General features: G+C 31.5%; 1 protein-coding gene across 6 annotated transcripts; it reads left to right on the top strand.

Moving 5' to 3' along the window:
• Positions 1 to 714: 714 nt before the first annotated feature.
• On the top strand, positions 715 to 26,681 carry LOC132914725 (PDF receptor). Of its 6 annotated transcripts, none has more exons than XM_060974073.1 (13): positions 715 to 1,671; positions 3,745 to 3,852; positions 15,109 to 15,269; positions 16,021 to 16,124; positions 16,930 to 17,074; positions 18,543 to 18,645; positions 19,603 to 19,723; positions 20,231 to 20,309; positions 20,406 to 20,491; positions 21,043 to 21,223; positions 21,913 to 22,027; positions 23,654 to 23,747; positions 25,354 to 26,681. In XM_060974073.1, the coding sequence occupies exons 1-13, from the start codon at positions 1,590 to 1,592 to the stop codon at positions 25,436 to 25,438; spliced, it is 1,464 nt and encodes a 487-aa protein (XP_060830056.1). In that variant the 5' UTR covers positions 715 to 1,589; the 3' UTR covers positions 25,439 to 26,681. The 6 variants fall into 6 exon arrangements, 2 of the variants coding, with proteins under 2 accessions (XP_060830056.1, XP_060830057.1); XR_009659660.1 differs by having other exon boundaries at positions 716 to 1,671; positions 23,654 to 23,837; positions 25,349 to 26,681; XR_009659662.1 differs by having other exon boundaries at positions 716 to 1,671; positions 23,654 to 23,837.
• Positions 26,682 to 26,873: the final 192 nt, after the last annotated feature.

Genomic DNA, 26,873 nt, shown 5'->3' on the forward strand with positions numbered 1-26,873 from the left:
AAAGTATTTCTTTATGTTTCATTTCTTGAAGTATTCACATCTGGAAACTAAATAAAAATACTCAAGGGAGAACCAGTCTGCACTGCGACATAATTAGTATACAAAATCCAAACTAACATACTGATATACTAATATACAACAAATATATAGATATTGTTCCTAAATGGTTTCCAAGGTATTGGAAGAGAAATCAATGTGGCTAACATAGTGCAACCCCTAAGGAACTATCCTGGACTCTCTATTATTGTCAATACATGAAATTTAAAGAGATATATAGAATGAATGTTTTAAAACCATCATATTGGAATCTCACATAACTTGCTCAGAAGAAAGAAGAGAAGGAACCAACCACGTCAAACATATTCTAACCATTACTAATCTCTTCTATATTCTTTCTACTATTGCCGATATTAAATTCAAAGGGATCTACAGCATCGTTATCTCCAAAAAGCGACTTGATATTCATAAAACCTTGTCAAGAGAAGCAACAAACGATGTCAAGCATACTCAAACCACTATTAACTCTTCTTCGTTCTTTCCATTATTGCTGATGTATAAAATTTAAAGAGATCTACGGAATTAGAGTCCCCATAAAGTGGCTCGAAGCTCACATAGCCTCCACAGAGCAAAGAAGAGAAGCGATCATTATCGTCAAACATACTCAAACCATTACTAACTCCTTCTATCATTGCCAATATATAAAATGTAAATGAGTATAGAGAAGTAGCATCTACAGAAAGTTACTTGGATGTGTCATAATTTCCTCAGAACAAAGAAGAGAAGCGATCATTATCGTCAAACATACTCAAACCATTACTAACTCCTTCTACGTTCTTTCTATCATTGTCAATATATAAAATGTAAATGAATATAGAGAAGCAGTATCTGCAGAAAGCCATTCGGATGTCTCATAATCTCTTCAGAATAAAGAAGAAAAGTAATCAACATCGTCAAACACGCTACAATCGGCACTAAATTGTTCTCTGTTCGTCTCATTATTGCTGAAATATAACATTTCAAGGAATTTACAGAATCGATATCTTCAAAAAGACATAACATACTTCTTCGGAACAAAGATCAGTAGCCAGCGTGGTCAAAGATATTCCAAACGCTACCAAACTCTTCTCTATTATCCGTGTCGTAACATAGAAGCGATTAGTTGTTAAAAGAAAGCGACAAAGCGTTCAGCGACGAGTATAACTGGAGAATATAAAAATCCTGGAGCTGGGTAAGAGACGTGAATCGTAGTTACGAAGAGGCAGCTTAAACGTGAAACGTTCATCGGTTCAGAAGAAATTCCTTTCGCCTTTGTCAGCGTTCCTCCGCACGAGATAAAGGATTCAGCCAGCCAGAATTCGTCCGTGCAAACGATAGAGAAGACAGGAACAGCGTGGCCGCGGGGATATTCGATTGAATAGCCGAATTCGATTACATTTCGTGTTGGAGAAAATGGTTTCCGATGACGAGAGATGAAGAAACCCGAGGACAGAGTATATTTACTGTATGTCGTATGAGCGTGTTCATTGAAGTTGTATGGATGAGGAGGATGTAGAGGTAAAAGGAAGTGAAAATGGACAATTAAAGGAAACATGGGCATCGGTAATGCCATTGGCAATAGCACGCAGGAGTTCTGCAGCGACAAGTATAAGGACTTTCAGCCTCCAGATGGTGGTAAGTATTGATAGAATATTATGGTAAGTTATAAGTATAGTAAGTGGGAAGAAACAGTATAGAGGTCAAAATATTAAACTGAAGACCTTCATAAGAAAAGTCGTGCATACGAAGTAAAAATTGTAAAATGTAAAATAATACAGTAATTGTAAATTATAAATATTAATACAAAATTTAAACTGTAGGTTACAGGTAGAAACTTTAGCTCGAAATTGAAATTGTAAAATGGAAGCTTTAGTATATAATTCGGACTATAAACGAGGAACCTTAAGCTGAAATTCAAAGGAGGAATGATGCACATGAAACAAGAGCCCCAAAAAGGGATTATACAATTGTAAATTAGAAATTTTAATACGAAATTCAAACTGTAAATCGTAGGTAGATAGTTTGAAATTCAGATAGTAAATTGAAAATTTTAGCATAATATTCAAATTAATGTATGAAATTTAAATAACAAACCTCAATATGAAATTCAAAGAAGAAATCATACGCGTATCAATGAAAATTAAAAAAAATAATTGCACGATTAAATAAACGCATTGTAAGCAGGCTAAAAATAGAATTCTACCAATAAGAAAAATACCATAAAGAAAGAAATTCCATCTATAAGGAATCAATCGATATACAGAGTGCCTGAGCTACGTAAATGTGATCACCTAAATATCTGGCTCACTTGTAATCGCGTAAGAGGATTCTCATGACGAAGATAAATTATTTCAAGAGGCGAGTGAGGTAGACTTAAGAAAAAATTCTTCCCACCATTACACGTGCCCCTTGAAATTGTGTAACTTTGTCTTGAGAATTTTACATTTCAGATCTTCACTGTGGTAAGGTGTCATGTTATTGGTTTTTCAGAAGCAATTGTGTAACTACAATATTACACTTGCACTTTGCACCTCCATTTCGCACGAACCTTCTGTACACATTGCAGTCCACTTCTTCCGGGTAGACCTGGAACTGACGGTTTTAAATTCCATTATCTCTGTCTACACTGAGCGATATTTCGCTTGACTGATCAAACTGATGACTCAATTCGAAAGTTTTATCCGGATGTTCAACTTCCAAGATCTGACCAGAAGTCGTTTAATTTGATTGGCCAATCAAAGTGGACAAAATGAGGCCTGAAACGCTTAGTTTCAGGATAGCGTTAAGGAAGTAGGCTACAGTGTGCAAGTGCGAAGTGCAAGTGAAGCAGCTTTGTCTTGAGATGTTTCTCATGTAAGCAGTACAATGGGTAATCGAATTATTTAACAAAATAACGTGTATGTAAAGGATAATATTGTCTACAGTCCTGTCAAATATATATTTGCAATCTACAAACATCACTAATAACTAATTACTCAATCGACCTACTTGACTAAATACATTACAAATACCTCTCTCTTCGCTCTTTTCTTCTTCTTCTTTCCCAATTTCTTCATCCAGTTTACAAACTTATATCTTCCTTCTTCGTTGACAATCTCTTCTTTATTAACTGCTCAATTTCTAGAAACCTACACTCTACTATCACGTGCTCTGAACTTTAAATTTCCATATCTGTCCCTACTCTTCTCTCAATATCATCTCAATATCTACAGACTTATCTTCTTCGTCGTTGACTATCTCTTCTCTACTAATTGGCCAATTTCCAGTAAGCTACACCTTTCTACTATGTGCTCTGAACTCTAAATTTCCGTATCTATCTCCAATTTCCTCTCAGTATCTGTTCCACTTAGAAGTTAACTATTTTAATGTGAAATAATGTGAAATCGAAATTTAACATGCAGGTGGCTTAATTTAACAGTTAACAGTTTAACAGTTGGTCATTCACGCATGAGCTAGATATTAAGGGGACCCAATTTAGCTGAGATACTCTGTATGCTACAAAATATAGAGACGTCTGTTCCCTGAGATATTTCGGTGGCTCGCTCCGCATACGAAAGCTGCAAACGAAATTCAAAGAGCAACCAATCTCGTATATCAGTTAGGTAGTTGGTTTCAAAATTGTATAAAGCAGCGACACGCGGTCCAGTACGAGGAAACACGGTGTGACAGTAATGTGGTTCACGTATCCGTTTCTGTTTCATTTTACAGAGCTGTGGTGTGAACCGGTCTGGGACTCTTTGCTCTGCTGGCCACCAACCAAAGCATCTACGACGACCAAACAGAAATGCCCGTTCGAAGATGTATTCGACGCAACCAGTAAGTATACACGTGTCACCGTTTGATGAATGCACATTTAAATTGCTTGTTACCTGGGCTGATATACACTGTGTGTATAGATGTAAAACTGGAACGTAGGTAGAAGGAAACGAGTGAAGAGAATATCGAGTAATAATGTAATTAGAATTTATATGTATGGAATTTCCAAATACGTTTTGAAGATAGAAATCAGGTTTAGTGGGAACATGGTGATATGTTGATTGTTAATCAATGAGTATTTTCCTAAGATTTATACACGCAGTGGCTACAAATAGTATTTAGTATAGTATTCGCACACTAATTAAAAAAGAGTTAAAACTTTTTTAAAAATTAAAATCTTTCAGTTTACCATAGAAACAAATTTCTATTTTTTTTCTACGATACAAGATTATAAAATATATTTTTTATACTTTGAAGGATTATAGAAAATAATATTTTCCTATATTATAGGAAATTGTTTTTTAAAAGTCAACATTGCATAGTGCCACTGAAATAAATTCCTATTTTTTTCTATCATATAGAATTAGAAAATACATTTCTTATATTAAGGATTATAGGAAATATTTTTTATATTATTCTTTTAAAATCTTTCATAACATGACAGAGACAAATTTCTGTTCTTTTTTTCTTCTTCTGTAATACAGAGTGGAAAGGTACAGTTCCTATACTCTGAAGTATAATATTAAATATAGGGTGATCTTTAAATTTGTATTTCCAATAATTGTTACAAATCAGATAAAGTTGGATTTGCAAGATGAATATTCATCTGACAATAAAGCGCTGGACTGTTTGAACTGAAAGAGAATTAATTCTATTGTTGTACGTGGAATGTGTCAGTGTTCTTTAAAAGATTAAGATAAAAGTAACATTTTAAATGAGAGACTGTGGGAAGGAAAATAAAAAAGTAATCTGTATGAGCAGCCTACTGAAAAGGAACATCAAGAATGGAAGAAAATGCCAGAGGAATAATATAGTGTATTCTTAAATGACGTAAGCTTTGTTTCCAATGAGTCATTAAACGTGAGAAGAAAAATGGGAGATATTTCGCATGAAAAGATCAGTGAGAAAACGAAAGAAAATTCCAGAAGAATAATTTAGACTATTTTTCGTTGTTTAAGCCCTGCAAAGACAAATGAAATGCATTTTCCACGAGAAAAGGAGCTTCAGATGTGGACGGAAATTCTAAAAGAATAATGCAGGTTTATTCTTAATCGCTTAAGCTTCGTTCCTTCCGTAAGACCATCAACGTAGGTATAGAAAGTATACCGTGCATAAAAAAACCGGTACAAAATGCATTTAGAGTTCGAAAAAGATTCAGGAGACTAACCTAGCGCGAGAAGCCTTAAGCTGCGTTTCCAACATTTAACTATGAAAGAAATAGGCGGACTGGTAATGAAGTAGGTAACTTGGCAAGCTACCGATGCCTATACCGAACTACTATACTGAACAAGAACAGATATGCAAGAATAACAGATTTATACAAGGAATCTAAAGCGGAATACACGAGAGATCACATTAGACAAAATGCAAAAAGCTTCTACAACGTACAACTTGGGAACGACCCGTTATTAACGAACATCATAGGCAATTACGATAGACTAACGAATGAAAGAAGAATCAAATATAAATTTCCATTCGAGGGTTTGGAAATCAGAAAACTTAATAAAAATAATTAAACGCAGAAAACGTAAGAGATACATAGAGAATGCAATAGGTGATGATCACGCGGAAGAAGTAAATATCTAACTTTAATAAATAAAGAACGAATAAACGTTTCCAATAAATACTAGGTAGACTTGAGAAACTACAGTTAGTATTAATTAATTGAATAGTTTTTTAATAAGAAGTTTAATAAGCATCTCGATTGAAGTATTTTTAACTTTCAACCAGTTTAAAGGATTTTTTCCGGGGAAGTTTGTCATTATTTCAGATGCAATTAACGTCGTTGGCCAAGCTTTGAGAAAGTTGAATGCTTTTCGGTGTTATTGACTTATTAATCCAGCTCGTCGAAGCGAAACCTTGAAATTCCACGGTGGCTAAAGGCGCATTTGCATAGTAGAACGTTGGCGGAAGAATGCTGACGAGTTCACATCGGCGATCAGAAATTCCCAAACGTTCGTACCAAATTCTAATCAAAGGAGAACCAAGTTCCTGAGTCAAGTTCGTAATTTCTATGAAAAAGAGATTTCTCTCTAAATAGGTGGCGTCTCAAATGTAAAACGAACTTAAAGAATCACTCTTAAGTACTTCTAACCTAACTCGTTGCTGCTTAACCCATGATTATTGCCCTTTGCTTGTCTTTCTACGTTTCTTCGTCCTTCTGCAAACTTTAAGAGAGGAAAAATTTAAGTTGGTATTCTGGTTTAGACCGCCATTTTCTCTAGGTATACTTTAATTCTATATAAATTTCTAAAAAACGTAAAAAACGTTGACAAATTAAAAATTTAAGATTATCTCCATTGATTCTATATAAAAATCCTTTACATTCCAAAGAAGTTATTTCAAATAATCAAACTTATCATTCAGCTTTTCATAAATTTCTGCAAAATGTCAATCAATTTGTATATATAATACTTTCCCCCAAAGACATCGACTAAATTTGTAGGACTAGTTCAATCAGCGGTGAATAGAATTATTGTTAAAGAGAATGGAAAAAGACAGTTAAAGTGGATTTGCCAGACGGTTAGTGGCAGTAACATGTGACAGCGTTATCGAGTGCAATGAAAATGCGGCGAAGTGGGTCGAGTATCGGGAGTTCCCTGGTTCTCATTCGCACTGTCTGCCTGTTATTGTCGTCGTGGAAACGGAAATGTATTGCGGAGACCGGGTGGCAAGTTCAAGTAAGCTGCCTGTGTCAGCGAATCCCGGATAGGAATCGATGTCGTCAGCTTACGACACGACTCCGGTTAAAGGAGACCGGCCCTAAATATACATATGATATAATATATGTATAGTATTAAACATATAATGTTTAGTGAACAAAAATATTGTCACAGATTAGATTTCCGTATTAAATCCTCTATAAACGTATCAAACGTATGATTCTTTGTCAAGGTTTTTCCTAAAATAAACTTTAAGTAAGAAGTTAAATTAATGCAATCCTAACCTTCACGTCTGAAATATGTTTCAGTACAATTCGTCATCGTTAAATAGCTTTATAATGAAACTAAATATTTTCTTAGCGACGTAAGATTTCAATTATTGCAAAATTGATACAAAAATCGATTCTAGGATAACTGGAATCGTTATAGTGCCAAACAAATGATCTACAAGAGATATACTAACTGATCTAAAAATTATAACCAAAACAAAAATTTCGGTTCCCCATGCATGGTTCCATAAAAATTTCTCCTTCTTCGTTTCCCCATTCTTCAAAGTAATAATTACTGCGACCGATAATAATAACGACTGATAGGTTAGGACGATATAATGTATTGGACTACGATTGTAATATGTCGCTCTACACTAGATGTATAACTCGGTTAGGTTTGCATTGGTTTCCAATCTGGTTTGATCTAAGAATCGTTATACTGATTTGCAAAGTACTGTCTGTTTAAACACCTGTGTGTGTATCTTAGATTTGTATTAGATTTCGAAAATCATTTTGTTGATTCACCATATATCCTCAGGTTAATGTGGACCGATGTTAAACAGCTGTAGCATGCAATCAGATTTAGGTTATGAGCCGTTTTATCTGTCCAAGGAACATCCCTTGATTAAACGGCTTTCCGGTACAATTAGATTTGAGTTATATTTAGAGCCAAATTACAAATGTACTGAACGTAAATCCTCATATTGACGCGATGACATGGTAATAGCCATATCGACCATGTGGTTACATATAGGTTAGGAACACACAATTTAAGTAACTTTTACATTCATATTTCACGGAAAAAAGATTTTCCAATATAGAAATTTTTATCTTCTGCTTTATTCAAGATAGTTTTATTAAACAAACAGTACACTACAACCATTAAAAGATTGTAGTAATACTAGTTTTTATTCGTATTTTACACAAAAAATAATTTTGCGATTTGGTATTAACAGATTTTGAAATCTTCGACCATCTTTAACACGAATAAATGTACCCAGAAATGTGCAAATAAATAAAACTACAGACATCGCAATTTGACGCGCCTGAGCACTAGCATCCCGCCTCCCAATGCAATTTAGGCGGAGTTGCTGGTTGCCCACTATCAGGCGCTTAAAAATTTACATTTTAATTTCATTTTACCGAAAAATGAACAGAAACGAATCATATACTTGTTACATATATAAGACAAAAAATACTCTTTACAAAATACCCATCCCTAGTATGGGTTCAATATTTTATACCGAAGAAATATGCGTATTGATAAAAGATATCTACAAATATTTAAATATGTTCGTTTTGCGAAGCTATATACGATTTAAAAATGCTATAATGGAGGATTAAAATTTACAATTCCAAAACTGAAAACCTTCAATCATTAGACTTTCCAAGAAAAAATGCGTCACATCCAATTTACCGAAAGCTTCCACCTAAAACCGAACAAACTGTCGTTAAAAATATCCGATGCAGGCAATCCGATCTAGGATCGAGTTCTATAAAAGTAAATCTTGAGGAAGATAACGGCAGAAAATAAATTTCGCACTGAGACGAGTCTGTGAAACAAGAAACAAACGAGTGATTCCCGGTGATCCAACACCGAGCTCTATGAAATACAGCGAGCTGGTATACTTCCAAGTCCCCTGGCGGATTTTCGTACTGTAACAACACGAAGAATTTGCATGCAGGTCAGGTCGCATTCAGCACAGTAGCGAAGTTGAATCGGGTACACCGTGGAGAATAGAAGAACGACAACAACGAGTCACATCTGTCGTTAATCCACGAAAATTTCTTTTCTCTGCGCGTTTTTCTTTTCTCCCTTTCCTGCTTTTTATTTTCTTATTTTTTCTTTTTTTTTTGGAATGACTACGTCCTCGAATTATATACGTCACGTTTCTGGGATTCGTAAGTGGGTTAAACCTTCAGGTCGAAAATTTTCTGTGTCAAGAATTGATGAAGTGGTCCTTCCACTGATCTGGATCTTTGGAGATGATGAGAATTTTGGGGAATCTATGATTTTTAATTTTTTATGACTTTTTTGTTTCTTCTTTTCCTTCTTCCAAAACCTAAATTTTTAGGATTGAAGATGGACTTTGTAAAATATTCTTGTCTGTGGTTTTCAAAAAGTTTTAAGTTTGAATGCCCTTTTTATTATATCTGTGTTATACTTTCAATTTCTTCTTTTTCTTCTTCTTCTTCCAAAATCTGAGTCTTTAGGCTTGGAATTGTAGAGAATATTCTTCTTCATAGTTTCTACAAAGTTTTGATTTTTTAGTAGGTTTTTTTTACTATATTTTTGATCTATATATTTTTAGATCTTTCTTCTTTCTAAATATAAATCTTTGTGGTTGCTTAATTTTGTGCAGTATTCTCGCTTGTCCCTTTTCCCATACTTTTAATTCTATTTCTTAGTTATTCTTAAATTAAGATTATATTTTTCAAATACTTAAAAATTATTCATGACTTGGGCGTGACTTTTCTGAAATATTCTCAAGTATTTCTGATCTCTCTTTCTTATGTTTTAAATTCTCTTCAGCATCTTCTGCGCATTTACTTGAAACTAAACTTCGTCTTCGTGGATGTGAATTTCTTAGAATATTGTTTCATCTCTTTGAGACGTGTTTCACAGATTCTATTCTTTATTTTTCACTTTATCTATACATTCAATCTATCTTTATATTTCAATTTGCGTAAATATTTCCATTTATAGTATTGCTAATTCTATTTTCAATTTCCTAAATAATTGTCATCCCAAATTCTAATATATCTTCATTACAAGTTTAATACTGACGTCTATTCTCATGTTGCACAAACATTTCCGATTTCAAATTCTGGTATTTCCATAGCTCATTATATTACATTTCTCATTACAACTGTAGTTTGCAATCTAAGTTTGGTTTCCCTACTATTCCATAACCTAGTATCAACTTCTAACCTCAATTTACACAATTCGATTCCGTATTAAATTTTCTTAGATAGTCCAGTATTTCAATATTTTTAATCTCAATTTGTAATGCCCTCAATTGAATGCCTTCAATTTTAAGTTTCTTGAACATCATTAATCCAATTCTCTAATAATTTTTAACCTTATCCTTTCTAGACTTTTCCTAACCTGCATTTACAATATCTTCAATGTTACTTCGAATTAAAACTTTTAGACCCTTATACATTTTCGATCTTAATTTTCTAATTTCAACTTTTTGAACGCACCTAATCTGAATTTGCAGTATATCTAGCTACAATTTCAGTTCAGTTTTTATTCTAGTCCAATGCTTCTTAAACAAGATCATTTTCTAATATTCCTTTAATCATTTCTAACCTCATCTTCTCCATACATTTCTAACCTCAATTTACAATCGCGACATTTTCAATTGAAATCATATTTCCATAATTCATACCAATATTTAAAAATTCTTGTTCAATTAACTCAAAAGAATATAATAATTTAATAACAATCGCAAGCAACAGTATGAACTGTTTCCAACAGATTTTCAAATAAGAAAAACTCCTGTTCTCCAAGATCTTACGTAAAAATGCGAACATACAGCCAACGATACGATGGAACGATTTATTTCTGCGGAATATCCGCTTTCAGATTCCTTCTTCAATTGAAAAGAAGGGGAGTAGGTATTATCAACGCGGAGAAGAATGCTACTGCTTATTTTCTTCGACGTGTAATTCCCTTTTTTTTTGTCGTGCCTTTTTTTCTCTCCTTTTCTAGAATCACTTGGAAAAGTGGCTACATTGAATTTCCATGTCCGTTTAAATGCCAGCTGGCTGGTGGGCGGGGCTTTGCCACTTTTCAACTGAAAAGGAATTGAATACCTATCGAGCAGACGAGAAAGACAAACCATTCTTCGATTCTGGATACTTCCCTGATCATTAGTGAAGCTTCTGAATTTCTTGTTTACACAGTTCTTTTTTTTTCTTCTTTGATTTTAATGTCGCATCGACAGGATCATTAGTGACAGCTATGCCTCGATTGCTCTCTACATCTTCTTGCTGTTAGGTTCCATAGTATATTTGAGATTCTTTTAAGTATTTGAGAGTATTTTTATCGGGATTCTGAGATGTCAAAGTTGTACTTGGGCGAAGTCTGTATTTTTGTTCCTGTGCAACTGTGTTTCAAATCTTCTGCACTCATAAGGCAAGTGGTTTACCAATAGCATCTGGTTCCGTTCTTTTATAGATATTATTGGTTAATGAACCTCCTAGTCTGAGAAGTCTTCCATCACGGGGTTGGCATGTGGTTGTGGTTCCAAAATCAATACAGGTATTATGCACCACTACGATATTCTGAAGATAATTATTACAATATTTAAAATACAGAAAATACTGGCGAATTTTATCAATTAATAAATGATTTTTTTCCTTTACCAATCAAAAGAATGCCATTTTTCATAACATCACATTTTAGTTTTCAAAGGAAATTTATTCTTGGGATTATCGTGTTTTATTTACAAAACTCAATTTTATTCAAAAACTTAATTTCATTTTCACAGAAAATTAATAAAATGCATTGATAATGTTATAAAATTAAATTTTACTTAAATAAAATTTCCTTTTCAATTTATATAAATTTAATATGAATTTTATATGAATTTCATCTTTAGATTTATTTAAATTTAATATAAATTTCATATGAATTTTATTTTTAAATTTATTTAAATATTGTTTTTAAATTTAAATGAAATTAAAGAAGCTATATTAATTAATTTTAATCTCAAGTTTAAAAATGAAATTCAAGTTTTTATTGTTTAATTGATACCTTCTTGTAGTATCTTCTCATTGCCGTTAATCATTTCATATAAGAAGTTTCTTCTACTAACTTGAAAAATAACTGCTTTTAGTTAAATACAAATCTGCCATAAAAATGATGTAACTGTTGGCGTTTTAAATTTTATAAAATTCTACTTCAATTTTCACCCGATCAATTGAAAATAAATTTCAATATATGTAATTTTTATATAAAATTTGATGTTGGTATGCTTCAAATCGTGGAAAATGACACTTCAATTTAATTTCAAACAAAAATAAATTCCGCAACGAGAATTTAATTCCTGGAAGGTATTTCATTATATTTTTATTTGAATAACGAACTACAATTAAAAATAGCTTAACTTCCTCTTCTCACTCCTATTTCTCTTCTATGTAATCACATCTTTTTCAGCTCACTCTATCTGTATATGGCCATGGTTACGTTAAAAGTTTTAATGTGTTTTAATTTGGATCACATAGTTCCTACTTCAGCGGACAAAATTCACGTGTAGTCTTCACTTTAAACAGACAGAATCAGAGAACGAATGCCAAGTTTCAGTTTGTCTTCGGTTCTTTCCCCCAAGCTGCGTGTACAGTGCTTCCATAAAGACAAGGACAACAAAAAAGATGAATGTTAGAGACTCAGAGGTCTCACTTTTGATTGCTAGTAATTGCTTGCGATCATCCTTGAAATGTTAGCAAATTTTTCGAGAATCTTCAAACTCTCTCAACTCTTTTCAAACATCAGAAATTCTTTTTTTCCGAGAAATTTAGAGAATATTTTTGTTTGAGATATGTATTTTATTTTTCACTTCAACGAACTGTTAATCTAACAAATTAGGGCGCGCACGGTTTTATTCGGTCACGCCTCACAATAGTCACGTATGACAAACAGAGATTATATTAAATTTTTTAATACGTTTATGAATAAAGTTTCCTTTCAAAATTTGTTTCATTTATATTTCCCTGATGAAATCTTTTTTATCTTCTACTATTTTATTCACAAGCTATGGCTTATCGCAGTTATTAAAGCCAATTTGTTCATTCATAAATGTTCATTATAAACGAAACACTATACAGGGTGTTTAATCTTATTCCACCCAGTTTATTCGGCTAATGTGTATCGTTCTATTTGAGGATCTCTGTGCGCTCCGTTACATGGGCTGACCTACTTTCATTCGTGTAAGGAGGGTTGCCCGCGTAAGGGATTTTTCGAACAATATTTAATTAACGATAACTAAAAAACAAAGCCGAAAACGCAATTTTTTTATTCTTGATTTTCATCTTATTTTAGCTTCAAGAATCGCCCCTTACATTTTCTAACATCTGTACCCTGTATGTTCATTATAAAAACGTAACAACATGTACTGCTTCTTTTATTCTTCAGATGTACTCGAGTGTACGGGATATTCATGCTTAACTTCGTTTTCATGCATCGTCGCTCTGTTTCTTCTCGCAGACGCTAAAGAAACCGAATAAAACTGTATTATGTAATGCCTTCGGTTTCCGATACTTACTGGAATATTAACTATCGTGCGAAATTGCACCGGTTTATCGAGTCACGTACTGGAAATAAGCTCCTCCAGCATTCGCGTCCTGGAATTGTGGATCATCCCCCGATTCACGGTGTTGCGAATCCGTTTACTTTCATGTGCGAGACTAGAATAACCCACGACATAATCCCTATTTCAGTCTCTGATATTTTCACAAATTTCCACCAACGTAATCCAAATAGTACTCAAAATCTTCGTATCTTTGTTTTATTTTATTTTTATAAGTTATTAAATCGGTTTACAAATGAAATTGGAATTCCTTGGGAAATTTTAGAGACACCAGAATGTTCAAATTATTACTATTGGCGTAGCAAATTCCTTATTTAATTTAAATTTGTTGTTTTGATTTTTGGTAAAGTTTCGTTAGCTGTAATTTAGAACTGTATGGTTAATTAAAATCATTATAGGAGTTTTGTAAATTATTTCACTGCTCGGTCCTTAGCAATTATTATCATTTTGTAACTTCTACCAATTGTCAGTAATTATTATAATTATTATTATAATAATTGTTATTAATAATTGTTAAGGATCAAACAGTGAAATAATTTGTAGAGATCACAATGTATATGTGTATTGCACAATATATTTGGATGTGTAATTATTTAGTATACAAGTACATATTGAAAATATTTGAATTTGGTTTATTATTTTTTTATCATAATAAAATATCTTTCTTTCCTTGCAATCTGTATTTTAAGTTTGAATTTTTGGAATTTTTTAGATCTTATTTCTCTTTGGACGCCTGACGACGAGCAATTCACTATGCACTGGTGAAAACTGTGTCGGTAGTTCACCAATTTAATTCACATTTCGCGACAGCATTACGTTTGCTAAATATTTCGCAAATTTTATTACAGTCCAAACAGACAAATATTCTGTAACATTTACGAAGTAATTGGAAATAATAAAATTTGCAAAATAATTTGCAGATATTAAACATAAATAAACGTAATTAAGGAGACGAGCGAGCAACTCGATTTACATCAGTATTTGCTCGCCATTCAAAATTCTTTAAAAAAGAAGATTTCTTTTACGAAGCTCAAAGGTAAAATACAATTTGTCAAAAAAGAAAAAGGTTTCGTAGCAATAAAAAAAGATTTATGAATCGAATTTATTCGATTTTCTCATAAATTAAAAATGAAACTCATTAAATTTAATTGAATACTTTAATGGTCAATAATTTATATTAATGACAATAAATTAATATATTATTACAATAAATTAATAATATATTAATATTAATAATTATTAGTTTAATCAATAAGAATAGTATTGGCACTAAGAATAGATGATACTTATTTAATAATTTTTATTATTATTTCTTATTAGTTTACTGTGTTAATTATTCCTGTATCCCACAAGACCATAATTAAAAAATTATAAATTTGGGGACGATAAAAATTGCAAAAATTATGAAAATTTGAAGATTAACAAAACTATAAAAATTACAAAATAAAAATAAGGATTATACAGAATTATACATAAAATATATTACTTTAAAAATAGCACAAATCCACGTAGCTTTAAGATCCAAATCGAATACATCAACTTTTAAACCAATTTCCAAAACCCAACGTTCCCGTTTATCCTGCTAAACAATTCTCAAACTTGTTCAGGATTAGTTAGACAAATGTTGGTAGTTGGAGCTTGTTTGATTCCAGCTAAGTGAGATATTTTGGTAGATCGCTAATCAAACAGTTTAATTGGCCACATTGGACAACATAGTAAATCCATTTGTCTTCCTTAGATTTTGTACAACATTACAACACAGTGCAAAACAGTACAACCAACACTGCACCGTATCTGATAGCATCAGGGAAGCTCGCACTCGTTAAATTGAGTGTGCTGTTTGTTTAGAATCGGTGGAGAAGAAGTGTGGTTACAATGGTCGATGGGAGGGTCAGAATGGGACGAATAACGAGGAATACTCGCACGGCTGGGCAAACTACACAACTTGTTTGACACCAGAAATGCTCCGGCTGCATGGAAAAGTTTACACCAACACCGTCGAGGGTAACGTGAGTGTCTTAAAAGCTGGATTATTATCAGCTGAAATTCGAATTAAATGCATTAAATGAGAATCAGAATTGTATCCATTTAGATGGTAAAGCCAAACATTAGTGTTCAAAGATGAACATCGAAGAAATACATTAGGGGCGTTCAAACACAAATTGTTTCAGATACAATCAAATTAGTATCTAAACTAGGGATTGGTATCTAAAAACAAATAATTTTAAATATAGTCAGATACATGAGTAGCGTTGAAACATAATTTTTTTTTAAATGCATAAGTAATATCCAAACACGAATGATCTGGAATAGTGTAATTGACGATGAAAAACGATTTCCTACATAAGATTATCTTGACGAGATATAAGCGTAAGAAATAATAAAAAGTAAGCAAATAAGTGGATTTTAAGTAATACGTTTCTAACATTAAAAAATCATTTTTCTCTATCTTTTTTTTTTTATTTATTGGAAATGAAATTAAAAAATTGAGGTGACGAGATAATCCAAAGATAAAAGATTGATATATCTTTTTATTTGGTTGTACTGCAAAAATAAAACTGTCATTGATCACAGTATAAATATCCGGGAGCTTTTTGCTAAATCAGATTAAAAAGAATGAAATGATGGAAAAGAGTCGTGTAGCTATTGGATGATAAAACGAGTGGAAAAACGTAAAAACTGGAGATGCATAATAATTTGTGTAAAAAAGCTAATGAGAATTAACTTTTTTATCGGTTGTACCTTTTCTTTGTTTTTCAGATGAAGCTGGACATAGCTGAAAAGACTCGAACGTTAGAATTCGTCGGTTTAAGCATCTCTCTAGTAGCTTTGCTTGCTTCACTTGCCATATTCTGTCGTTTTAGGTAAATTGTTTATCATATCAAAATTTGTCTACCTAAAAGGTAATATTATTAAGCAATATTTCAATCACTATTTTATTACAAACCTATAGTGAAATTGAAATACATATTTTGGAGATTTGAAAGAAATCGATTGAAAGCCACTGTAAATAAACGTAATATACTTCCAAAATGTGGAAATTAGGCAAAATTTTCTATGAATGAAAGAATAAAAAAACATATCTTTTTATAATACGAGCTAATATTCTGCCATTTAAAAGATAATTTTATTGTCAAAGTATGATAAAATTAAAATAGATATTTATTTTGAAAATTTGAAAAAATCAATTAGAACTCAATACAAATAAAGATATTATATCTTTATAGTCATTTTAAAAAGGTATCAAGAATAGAAGAAACCTCAAAGACCAACTATGGGTTTGGTCATTACCACCTAATGACCAAATCCATAATTACTTAGTTGCCACACCCAATAGTATATCTTTTTATTTTAAGTATAACTAGGCTATTTCTGTTTTCCATTTGTCTTAACGCCAAATATCAAGATAGCACAATTATATAAATAATAATTTATCTCAGTAGGAAGATGGGAAATACAACTGTTGGAGGGAATTAGGTTAAGTCCTTGCTAGAGCTTTATGATTAATGTAATGAAACCTTGATAGTGTCATGCGGTTTCCGAGATACTGAAAAGCCATTTATTTACAAACAAGACACAAAGATTCCAGCACCTTTCTCGTTAACAATGCCACATGAAAATGGAAATAAATTACATAGAACTGAAATGATAATATTCATGCGAATCTAGGTCCCTGAGAAACACAAGGACCAGGATACACAAGAATCTGTTCGTCGCTATGGTTGTCCAGGTCTTGATTAGATTAACACTGTACATAGACATTGAGGTCCTCAGGAGGAAGACCTATGGTATTCAACATGGCATTGGAAACACCGTAAGTGTTTGTAGTTGACCAACAAATAGTTGCTTCCAAACTGTATTTGTCAACGTATGGATTAATTAATATACCATGAGACATAGGAGATTATGTATCCCTTAAATTTGATACATATTTGATTACGGAATTGTCGTTGTTTTCCACCTATACTGATACACAATTAGTCATAAAAGTCTACATTCATCGTCTGAAATTTGGAATAAACCCTTAAATTTGAAAAATATTATTATTATTATTATATTACATATAAATTTAAATTGCAACAAGAACATTATCTTCAGTAATTTCTTTGGCATAAAATTTTGCATTAATTGGACATTTTCTGAAACATATATGCCTTTAAGGAAAGGCAACAATTTATTATGCTTTCTTTAAGAAGTGAAAAGACACAAAAATGTACATATTTACATATGCTTGTTGTACTTGCATGAAGTTATAAAAGTGTAGATTTAATATTATGTTAGTAAACTTGTTGCTCTTCTGTAGACATTAATAATGATCTGAAATCTTCGCAGAATTGGAGGTTTTATAATTTCTAAAGTAATTCCATCTCAAAATATACTGAGCAAATTCAAAAATATTTTATATTGGTATATAACTGTAAATGATTGTATGACAAAAGTGTGTGTAGAACTTTGTGAGCGATTATATGTTAAGAAACTTTATATGAACGAGTACATTTTTCTTCTATAAACACACGTCCAATCTGTCTTCATTTTCCAGTAATAAAGCTTTAAAGATATAACGCTTGAGCGCCTGACAGCGAGCAACCCGCTGTGCATGCAGCAGCTGGCACGCCGTATTACTCGTTGTCAGGAGCTCAACTATTGTACTTTTAAAGCTTCAGTACTAAGAAAGGAAGTAAAACCAAGAACTTTTATTAGTAAAAACATGTTCTATTTTCTATCCTTTATTATTCTACATTTGAGTGTTTTAATTTATATGAATATATAATTGTATATATATTAATAATCTGAGATTGTACATCTATGCTATCATCAGAAATATAATTATCTGAAATAGTAATATTTATTAAACATTATGTAATTATCGTTAGATAATTTAAGTGAAAAACAATTTATCAATAGTAGCAGGAGAGTTAATCTATAGTTGTAAGATATTTTATATATTGGTTCAAGTTATTAATCAGACAGAAATTTCTATGATCAATAAAATTGAGATTCAATAAAGACAAATCAGTTTCAGATAAATTAACTTCAATTCTTCCAAATAAAAATACAATATAATTTATTTCCAACAGAAATGGAACATTAAAAAGAAAGAAATTATCATATTAGTATCTTAATTAGTAACATTCTAATTAATCATTATGTAACAAGAATTGTTATTTCCAAGAAATTAAAAAAATTGAAAGAGATCCAAGTGACAAGTTAAATTTATAATTAGCAGATGTTAAAGACAGTCTAATGTTAAAATCTACTTTCGAAACTCCTTTTTCTTAAAGCCTGTGCTCTGTGAGGCCAGCTATGCCCTTTTGGAGTACACCAAAACCGCTATGTTCATGTGGATGTTCATAGAGGGACTGTTCTTGCATAATATGGTCACTGGTAAGTGAACCGACGTTTATTTTTCAAAATTTCCTTTACATTATCAACACAGAAACCGAAGAACAGATATTTCACCAAGCTTTTGTGGCTCTAAGACAATTCAGTTCTAATTAAAAAATTGTTTGCTCAAGTTTTTGTTCCTACTAGGAAATTCATATCTTCCTTTCCAATTATTCGTTCTATTTTTAGCTTGATCACGTTGGTTCAGTAAAAACTTATTCTACTTGTTTGCTATTAAATTTCGAATCTTGCCAATTTTAACAACTTGAATTTAAGATTGAAAACTTTTTGTGAAATAAAATATCTTCATCCAAACTAAAGATTTTCTATATTTTAGGGAAAATATTTATAATACTGATAAATTTGGAGTTCGTTCAGGAGTGCATCAACAGTATAGCATCTTGTATGCACAAGTGTTCTAGTCTTTTTCTAGCTAAATTTTATAAGGACTTTCTATAGACACAAATAAGAAATAAAATTTACATAATTATTGGTCGAAATGAAACTTTATTGAAAAGTTACAATGAAAAGAGAAAATACTAATGATTATTATTTTATATTCAATCTCCTGCTAATTCTGTAATTCAAAATTAATACCATAGATACCAATAGCAATCTCCTTCAAGTTACTAAATTTTTTATTAAAAAATATTCTAAGGTTTCTATTCCTAAGTAGGTTTTATGAAATATTAGAGTAGTGATTTTTATTAGTGTATTTATCTTCCAAGATAGATATTAAATAATTGTAGGTAATTTTAAATATTAAGTATTTTGGGATAAATGCAGTTGATAAAACACTCTGTATATCTACTAAGGCATCTGGAACAATTTCCAAGTAACTGACCTAGTTACCTAATCCCAATAAATTTTCCATGTTATAAAGTCCTGCTTTGTTATAGGAATCAAGAGTTTGAAATTCTATCAAATAATTGCACCGTCTTTTAATTACTGTTCCAGTAACGGTGTTCCAAGAAAACTCATACTACAGGATGTATCGGTTCATCGGATGGGGATGCCCCGTCATAATGACGCTAGTTTGGGCCATCATCACCGCCTTCTATTACCATCCAAAGTCGAAGTAAGTCGGAGATTGCCACGTCTATAGGAAATGAAGCTATAGCTACATGAAATTCAGCTATGGGTGATTAAGATTCTAAAACTCATCCTCTAAGTGCATCTACCTAAAGTTTCCCTTCATTTAGTTAGACACCACGACAGATTTATTGAATAGCTTTGATTACACTTTCAGATGAGATTGCATTTATCATGGAATAGTGTAGAAATCTATTCAGTCCTCAACTAAATCTTAAATTCTCTCAGCTGTAGAGAAGATTATCCATGTAAACTTTTTGATATTTTCACAAAGAAGATAGTAAGTTTCACCAGAATTAAATACATTTGTCGTTTGAATAGTTGATAAATTGTTTAAACAAGAGCCGATTTTTCTATATGTAAAATATATAATGAAATTATATTATGTAAATTAGTATAATGTAATGTTGTATTTAATACTTGGATTTCCTATTCATCATCAGTTCTTGGTAGAAGTTTGTTAATTAAGAATTGTTTATGATGCTTGTATCAGATTTACCAGATGCTGGTCTGGATACAATCTGTCTTCCTACTTTTGGATCCTAGAGGGACCTAGATTTGCAGTGATATTGGTGAGTAATATTAATTTGGAAAAATACATTTTAATTTGCAACAACGGCTAGATACAAGAAACTATAGAAATCTTTCTATTGATTTTGATCCTTCAGCTCAATTTTCTGTTTCTGCTGAACATCGTCAGAGTGCTCGTGGTGAAGCTTCGACAGAGTCACACCAGCGAAATCGAGCAAGTCTTGTAAGTAATTCACATGACAGTAACTTTTTCTAAGAACGAAGTAAGTGTCACAAGCAGAAGATAAAGTAGCTAAGATACAACGAGTTGTCCAATCTTATCAAGCAAAAAAGAACAAGGATATTTAATTAATAGACTTCACGAAGGCTGGGTCAACGTGTTTATACCATACTCACAACTTTTTAATTAAAAGTAGGAAAGTAGTTGGTAGAGAAAATAATTGAATTTAGATAATTAAATATAGGGGGAGGGACATTATATAGGAATATAATGTAATATTACATTCAATATTACAATATTAAATTAAATATTAAATGTTAATATTTATACATATAATACGTATTAGTAATACATATAATTATTAATTAATTATTATTAAATATAGTGTAATATCGAGGAATCGTATAATGTTAAAATATACAAATAACAATTAACGCAATACTTAAATATTTTATGAATAATAGTAAAATAATACAAATTCTGATCTTTGAAAAAAATATGTTGCTGAATTAAAAAAATAATTCTAACATCCTTTGCTAATTTCCTTCTTACAGGAAAGCTGTAAGGGCAGCTGTGGTGCTTCTGCCCTTACTAGGCATCACCAACGTGCTCTTCATGATCGAAGTACCCCTGCACAACGTGAAGAAGTTCGCCTTATGGTCTTACTCCACGCATTTCCTTCAATCCTTTCAAGGTCTCTTCATCGCAACACTGTACTGCTTTTTAAACGGCGAGGTGAGGCATTTGAACTTAAAAATGAACAATTTTCTCTATTTCAGTCTTCTTTTGTTTCAAATCGAATATAATATATTATACATATAGTATTTCTTTCTCAGTTTGCTTTTCAATCAGTGAATTAAAACCCTAAAGTGATTAAATTATGGAAAGAAACAAGGAAGAAGATAGGGCATTCTTGGGAGTATGAAAACTAAACTCCAAGACTAAAACTAATAAATTATTATTAATAATTTATTCTGATAAGTTACTATATAGTATATAGTAACTTATCAGTATAGTATATATATTATGTTTTAATGTTATACTAAATTTAATATACAAAATTGATCAACAACCTTCCAATGTTCCAAAATTGAATCACAACTAATGTCAAATATCGAATTTTTAATCTACTAACATTAAATATAGTAATTTACATTAAAAACGAATAAAAAACCTCCTAATATTCCAAAAGTAAATTGCAACAATTCGCAGAGCTCGATTTAGGCTGAGAAATAAATTGCCCTAAGGTGAGGGAGGCGAAGTATCGCGTAAACATCGGTTAGTCTGGATTTATCAGGCGTGAAATTTACGTTGTAATCACATTCCACCTTACTCTTAATTAAATTATTCAAATATGCATCGTAGTAAGTGAATGGTCGGTTTAGTGATACGATTAAAGGTCAATTACTGTCTGATACAAACAGGTGAGGCTCGCGTTGGACAAAACTATCTCTGTCTACCTTTCTCTAAGAGGAACTGATTTACAAGCAAGAAGACAGTCGACATTCAGTGGTTGTCAACCCCAAAGAATCGCGTCGGGTAAGTGAATTAATGAATTTATTAAATATTTATAAATTGTAAATCATCTGAGTTTCTCTTATAAATCTCTGGCTTTCATGAGATTTAAGTAGAAATGCTTTTGAAAATTCTTGGTCGGATTACAATTCTCCTAAGTTTGATCAATTCCACTTACAAAAGTATAATCCGATGAATTACAATTTTCCTAGCATTGCATACAATTCCTTATAAAATAAATTAAACTAAAGACGTGTAATTAGAAATGATGGTTTATTATTTGATACAAGGTAAGCTTGATAATACCAGGATACATTTTCCATTTATCAGAGTATGTTAATATTTACAATTCTATGCTAATAAACAAACATCTGTTTAAAGAGTGAATAATCTATTAAAATATTAGAACAAATATCAAAATACTAATTTGAAGGAACATTTTACGTATAACACTCTGATAAGATAAAATTGAAATGAGCTTTCTCACGTGATTTACGATATTCCAAAATGATCGAATATTTGTTCTCATTATTCCATACATTCGTGCATTTAATTAATAAATTAATTAACGAATCATATTACGATTTTATTAATATAAAAATTTCTATTTATTAATATGTAACAAAAAGGGAATGCATTATTAATTAATTAAATACAGTGGAATATGACGATTGGAGAATTCTGAGAAATTTTTGATAAAGCAATGTTTATCGTAAGCAAATATAAAGCAAACCCAACGAACCGTGTTTTGGATCGTTCGTTTGTATGGGCTGAATTTGCCCTTTGTTGGAACCGTGTTTGACAATTCATCGGCAAATTGCAATTACAATTATCCAAACTGTGTAAATCGTAATCGACCATAATGTTCCGCGATTCACTTTGACTTGATTATTATCGTTACTATTGACGCATAGCAAGCGCGGTGAATTATTTAAATAAAATATTTGCCTTTGAATTAATTAATATCGTTACTGTTGAATTTCAAGCATAAGAAACTATTGAAATAAAATATTTGTATTTAGATTAATCGATATTACTATCGTATAGCGTGAGTGTGGATATTATAAAAATAAGATATTTGACAAACAAAATTAAATTAAATTGTTCAAGTGAAATTATTTGATAAGCGATTTCTCAAATTAATTTATCATGTCACATTTGGTTACATTTAATTTAAAATATTTGTTAACATACAGGTACACATATTGATATTTCGTTTGTAAATTGGCAAAAGTCTAATATTTGAGAAATACACAAATAAATGCAAAATATCATTTGCTAAATACTACATACAGTAAAAAATTATTGGCAATTAAATAATTCATTATTTGACCATCTAACAACTAAAATACCAAATAATCATTTGTTTTTTTTAAACAAACTGACCCACAATTATTTCAATAATATGTGATCTTTCTTTTTACTAATATCATTTCCTAACAGTCATCGTTTGGTAATTTAATTATTAACTTTCTACATTATAATTATTCCCATCTATAAACGGGCAAATTAGCCAAAAGTTTTACAAGGCAGAGATAGCAGAAAATTTCTTTACCTCAAGAAATTTTATTCGTTGAGGGGCAGAAGATCGAAGAACGAAAAGAATGAGAACAAAGAAAGTGACGGAATAATGATTGTTAATACGTGCAGTGATCGAGATGGAGGAAGAGGAGATGAGACCCAGCGGATGGATAAGACTGTGCTGTCGAGGTGGAAATACTCCACCACCGGACCGACCTGCCGAGTGAGTAATGATCGAGGAAACTTCGCCAATCCGCACTTAGATCATTACCAACATCGAAGGTTGATCCTCTTCGCAACATCGTACCAGTAGGTAAAAACACGCACACACGGAAGCATATACTGTTGCATCTCCTCTTCTATGTCACCACTTACATCATCCTAATTAAAGGAAGCTCTATTAGGTTTCTTCTTCGAGCTGCTGATGAACTTACACCATTATACACCTCCTTTGAATGTATTAAATTTTATCTCTTCAATTGTTTCTTCTGGAATGTCTTAAATATTATCAGTGAAATAATTAACTTTGTTGTTTTCTTTGGGTTGTTTTTTGGTTGGTTTCATTTCTTCCATCCAGTCGGATTACCACTGGATCTTGATGGAACTTTTTGTCCTTGAGTCGAATTTTTGTTATTTACGAAGATTAATGGGTCTGCAAACTTTAGAGATCTTCTTGGCTCTCCCTAACTCTCCCTTGATGTACTGAGTTCTTTTAGAATTTTTTAAGTTCCACTGGTCATTTCTGGACTCTTTAAAGCTTTTAAGACCACTTTTTACACTTTTACACTTTTCGTAAACTTCTTTAAAGTTTCTTTTTCCTGCTTCTATCTCCTCCTGGCTCTCCTTCAGGCACTATGATTCTTTTAAGGCTTTTTTTAAAACTGTATTTGGTTCTCTCGAGTTCTCTCGAGTTTTCCTCTAATTTGCATCGTTTTATAATATCCATGAATTTTTGTAGAATTTCTTAGTTTTGGTTCTTCTTCGCTCTGCCCGGCTCTCCCCGGTTCTTTTGAGATTTTCTATGTTCTATTGGGATTTTTCAAGTGTTTTGAAACTCTTCTCTGCTTAGATTTCTTTGCATTCTCCTTAAATTTGTGGGAGAATCTTTTGGTTTTAGCTCTTCCTGGCTCTTTCTCATTTCTCTCACTTCTTTTGAATTACTTTATGCTCTGTCGTGTTTCGTAAAACTTCTTCAAATTGCTAAAATTTGGAGTTTTCTATCAATTTCCATATTTGTTGTTACCATAATCCATTAGTGTTTGGAAATATATTAAACTCTATCAACCAGAAACTAGTCTGTCTCTTAAACACTCTTCTCACAATTTAGTTCTTCGCGTGCATATAGTTAGCATAATTGTTCGCTCTATGTGTAAATAATTTGCATGACGTGTAGCTCAGAATTTCTCTGAAATTCTCAGTTTATACAAACCAGTCCGCTTCTCAATCTCACTTGCTTTTACGTTTAACTACAATAGTTTTTTATTGTTGTAAAGAAACCTCTACATTAATTAACGAACACATTGTTTCATTTAGTAAATAAAGTTAAAAGATAGAAACTGTGTCAACGATATTACAAGCAGTTGATACTTCTCTTTCAATTTGTTTGATCTATATAACTCCAATGTCTTCAATTATTTTTCTATTCTTTGTGCAAATGTTTCTTCTAAAATGTATGTTACACGAAGGTGTATTTCTGCTAAATTCCCAGAAACCAATATAACAATGAAAATTCTATGTTCCAATTAGTGTTCCATATTTAGAAAAAAGTATTGTTGTAGATGACCCCAATGGTTTGATAGAAGCAATACTAGTTTGCGATTTCAGAACAGCTGTCTGACCATGGAGCCTCTCTGGACTCCTGAACCTTGGACAAAAACTTCAAAGTTCCATTCAGACCATGAAGATGAGCTGTGAGCTTCTCTGGATCATGAAAAGTGGACAACCTGAAATTAATCTAAAGACTCAATCGTTCAACTTTCAATTGGAAATTTAATTAGAGTAACGGATGAAGATGATGAGCACAGCGTAAAACTTGATCTGATTAACATTCTGAATGTTTCAATAAACTTCTTTACTTCTTTACATAAAATTTTGTAATGTCTAGAGACATTGTAAGATATCTATGAAGTGTTAATTAATAATTTACTGGTGTCTGATTGAGTGGATATCGAGGAAGAATGATGGATGGAAATCTGGAATTTGAAGATTTGTTGTTGAAAAATTGGAAAGTACATTGTATGTGACATAAGTCATAGTGAATGGCATGAGGGAATTGTTAAAGATGATTATTAAAAATTGGTGAATCGTATGAATATACACTTCTCTTCATTTTCTTCTTAATGAGAATTATTTCAAGCGACATATCATAGAGAATTGAAATGGTACCTCTACAAAAATTACTAATAATTAATCAAATTCAGAAAGTTAATTTTTGTAAATAAAAATGAGTTGTATATATTAAGAACATAATTTACAAGAGACACATTCAAGTGAGATTCAATTTATTTTTTTATATCTTCATTTGGAAGAAAAACGACAGAAGAGAGAAGTTTATAGATGTAATTGACGTAAGTGTATTGCTGTTTCTATTTTTTAAAATATAATCGTGGCTGATCATGCACCAATTGCGTCCTATGCTACTTATCTAATACATTAGAGAATGCACCATGTGCATCTTGGGAAAAAATTAATTCCAATCAGAGTGTAAAAGATATTTGGCAAAATAAGGATTTCAAATTAAACAATCCAAAATATCAAATAAATTAAGAGAACATTCTGTAATCTATGCTTATAAAAAATTGTTATAATAAAAATATCATTTTTTCTGAAGTTAACCCAAACAAAAAGAAAATAAAATATAACTGGAAAACCAGAAGATTTTCAAATATCCTATTGTAAATATTTATTTTATAGGTAAACTGAAGCTTTGATAATTAATTTTTGATCAAAGAATTTTCATTGAATAGCTGTAACACTCTCTTCATGAATTATAGACTGACTACTGCGACAGAACGTACTGTGTAATATTTTTAAGCTTTTGTCAAACAGCCCAGGGTAATTAATTTGTAAGGCTAGCTAACTAGCGAGCGCATCATCGCTTGTATGACTTTGTAGCTGTGCGTTTTTTTAAAATGTAAATAAATTATCGTGACATGTACCCTGTCTGATGAAGTTTTTGCAGAATTGTGACTTTAATTTTTACACTACATATAAGCATAATTTTAATCACAATTTTTATACTTTTTATATAATTATAAATTATAATTCTTTATAACATTTAGAAAATAGTATACATTTCCATCGTCTTCCCATTAAACAAAATTTTACCTCAAAATTTTATAGAATTTTA

The sequence above is a fragment of the Bombus pascuorum genome, chromosome 15 (genome assembly GCF_905332965.1).
Source record: "Bombus pascuorum chromosome 15, iyBomPasc1.1, whole genome shotgun sequence".
NCBI classification, from domain to species: domain Eukaryota; kingdom Metazoa; phylum Arthropoda; class Insecta; order Hymenoptera; family Apidae; genus Bombus; species Bombus pascuorum.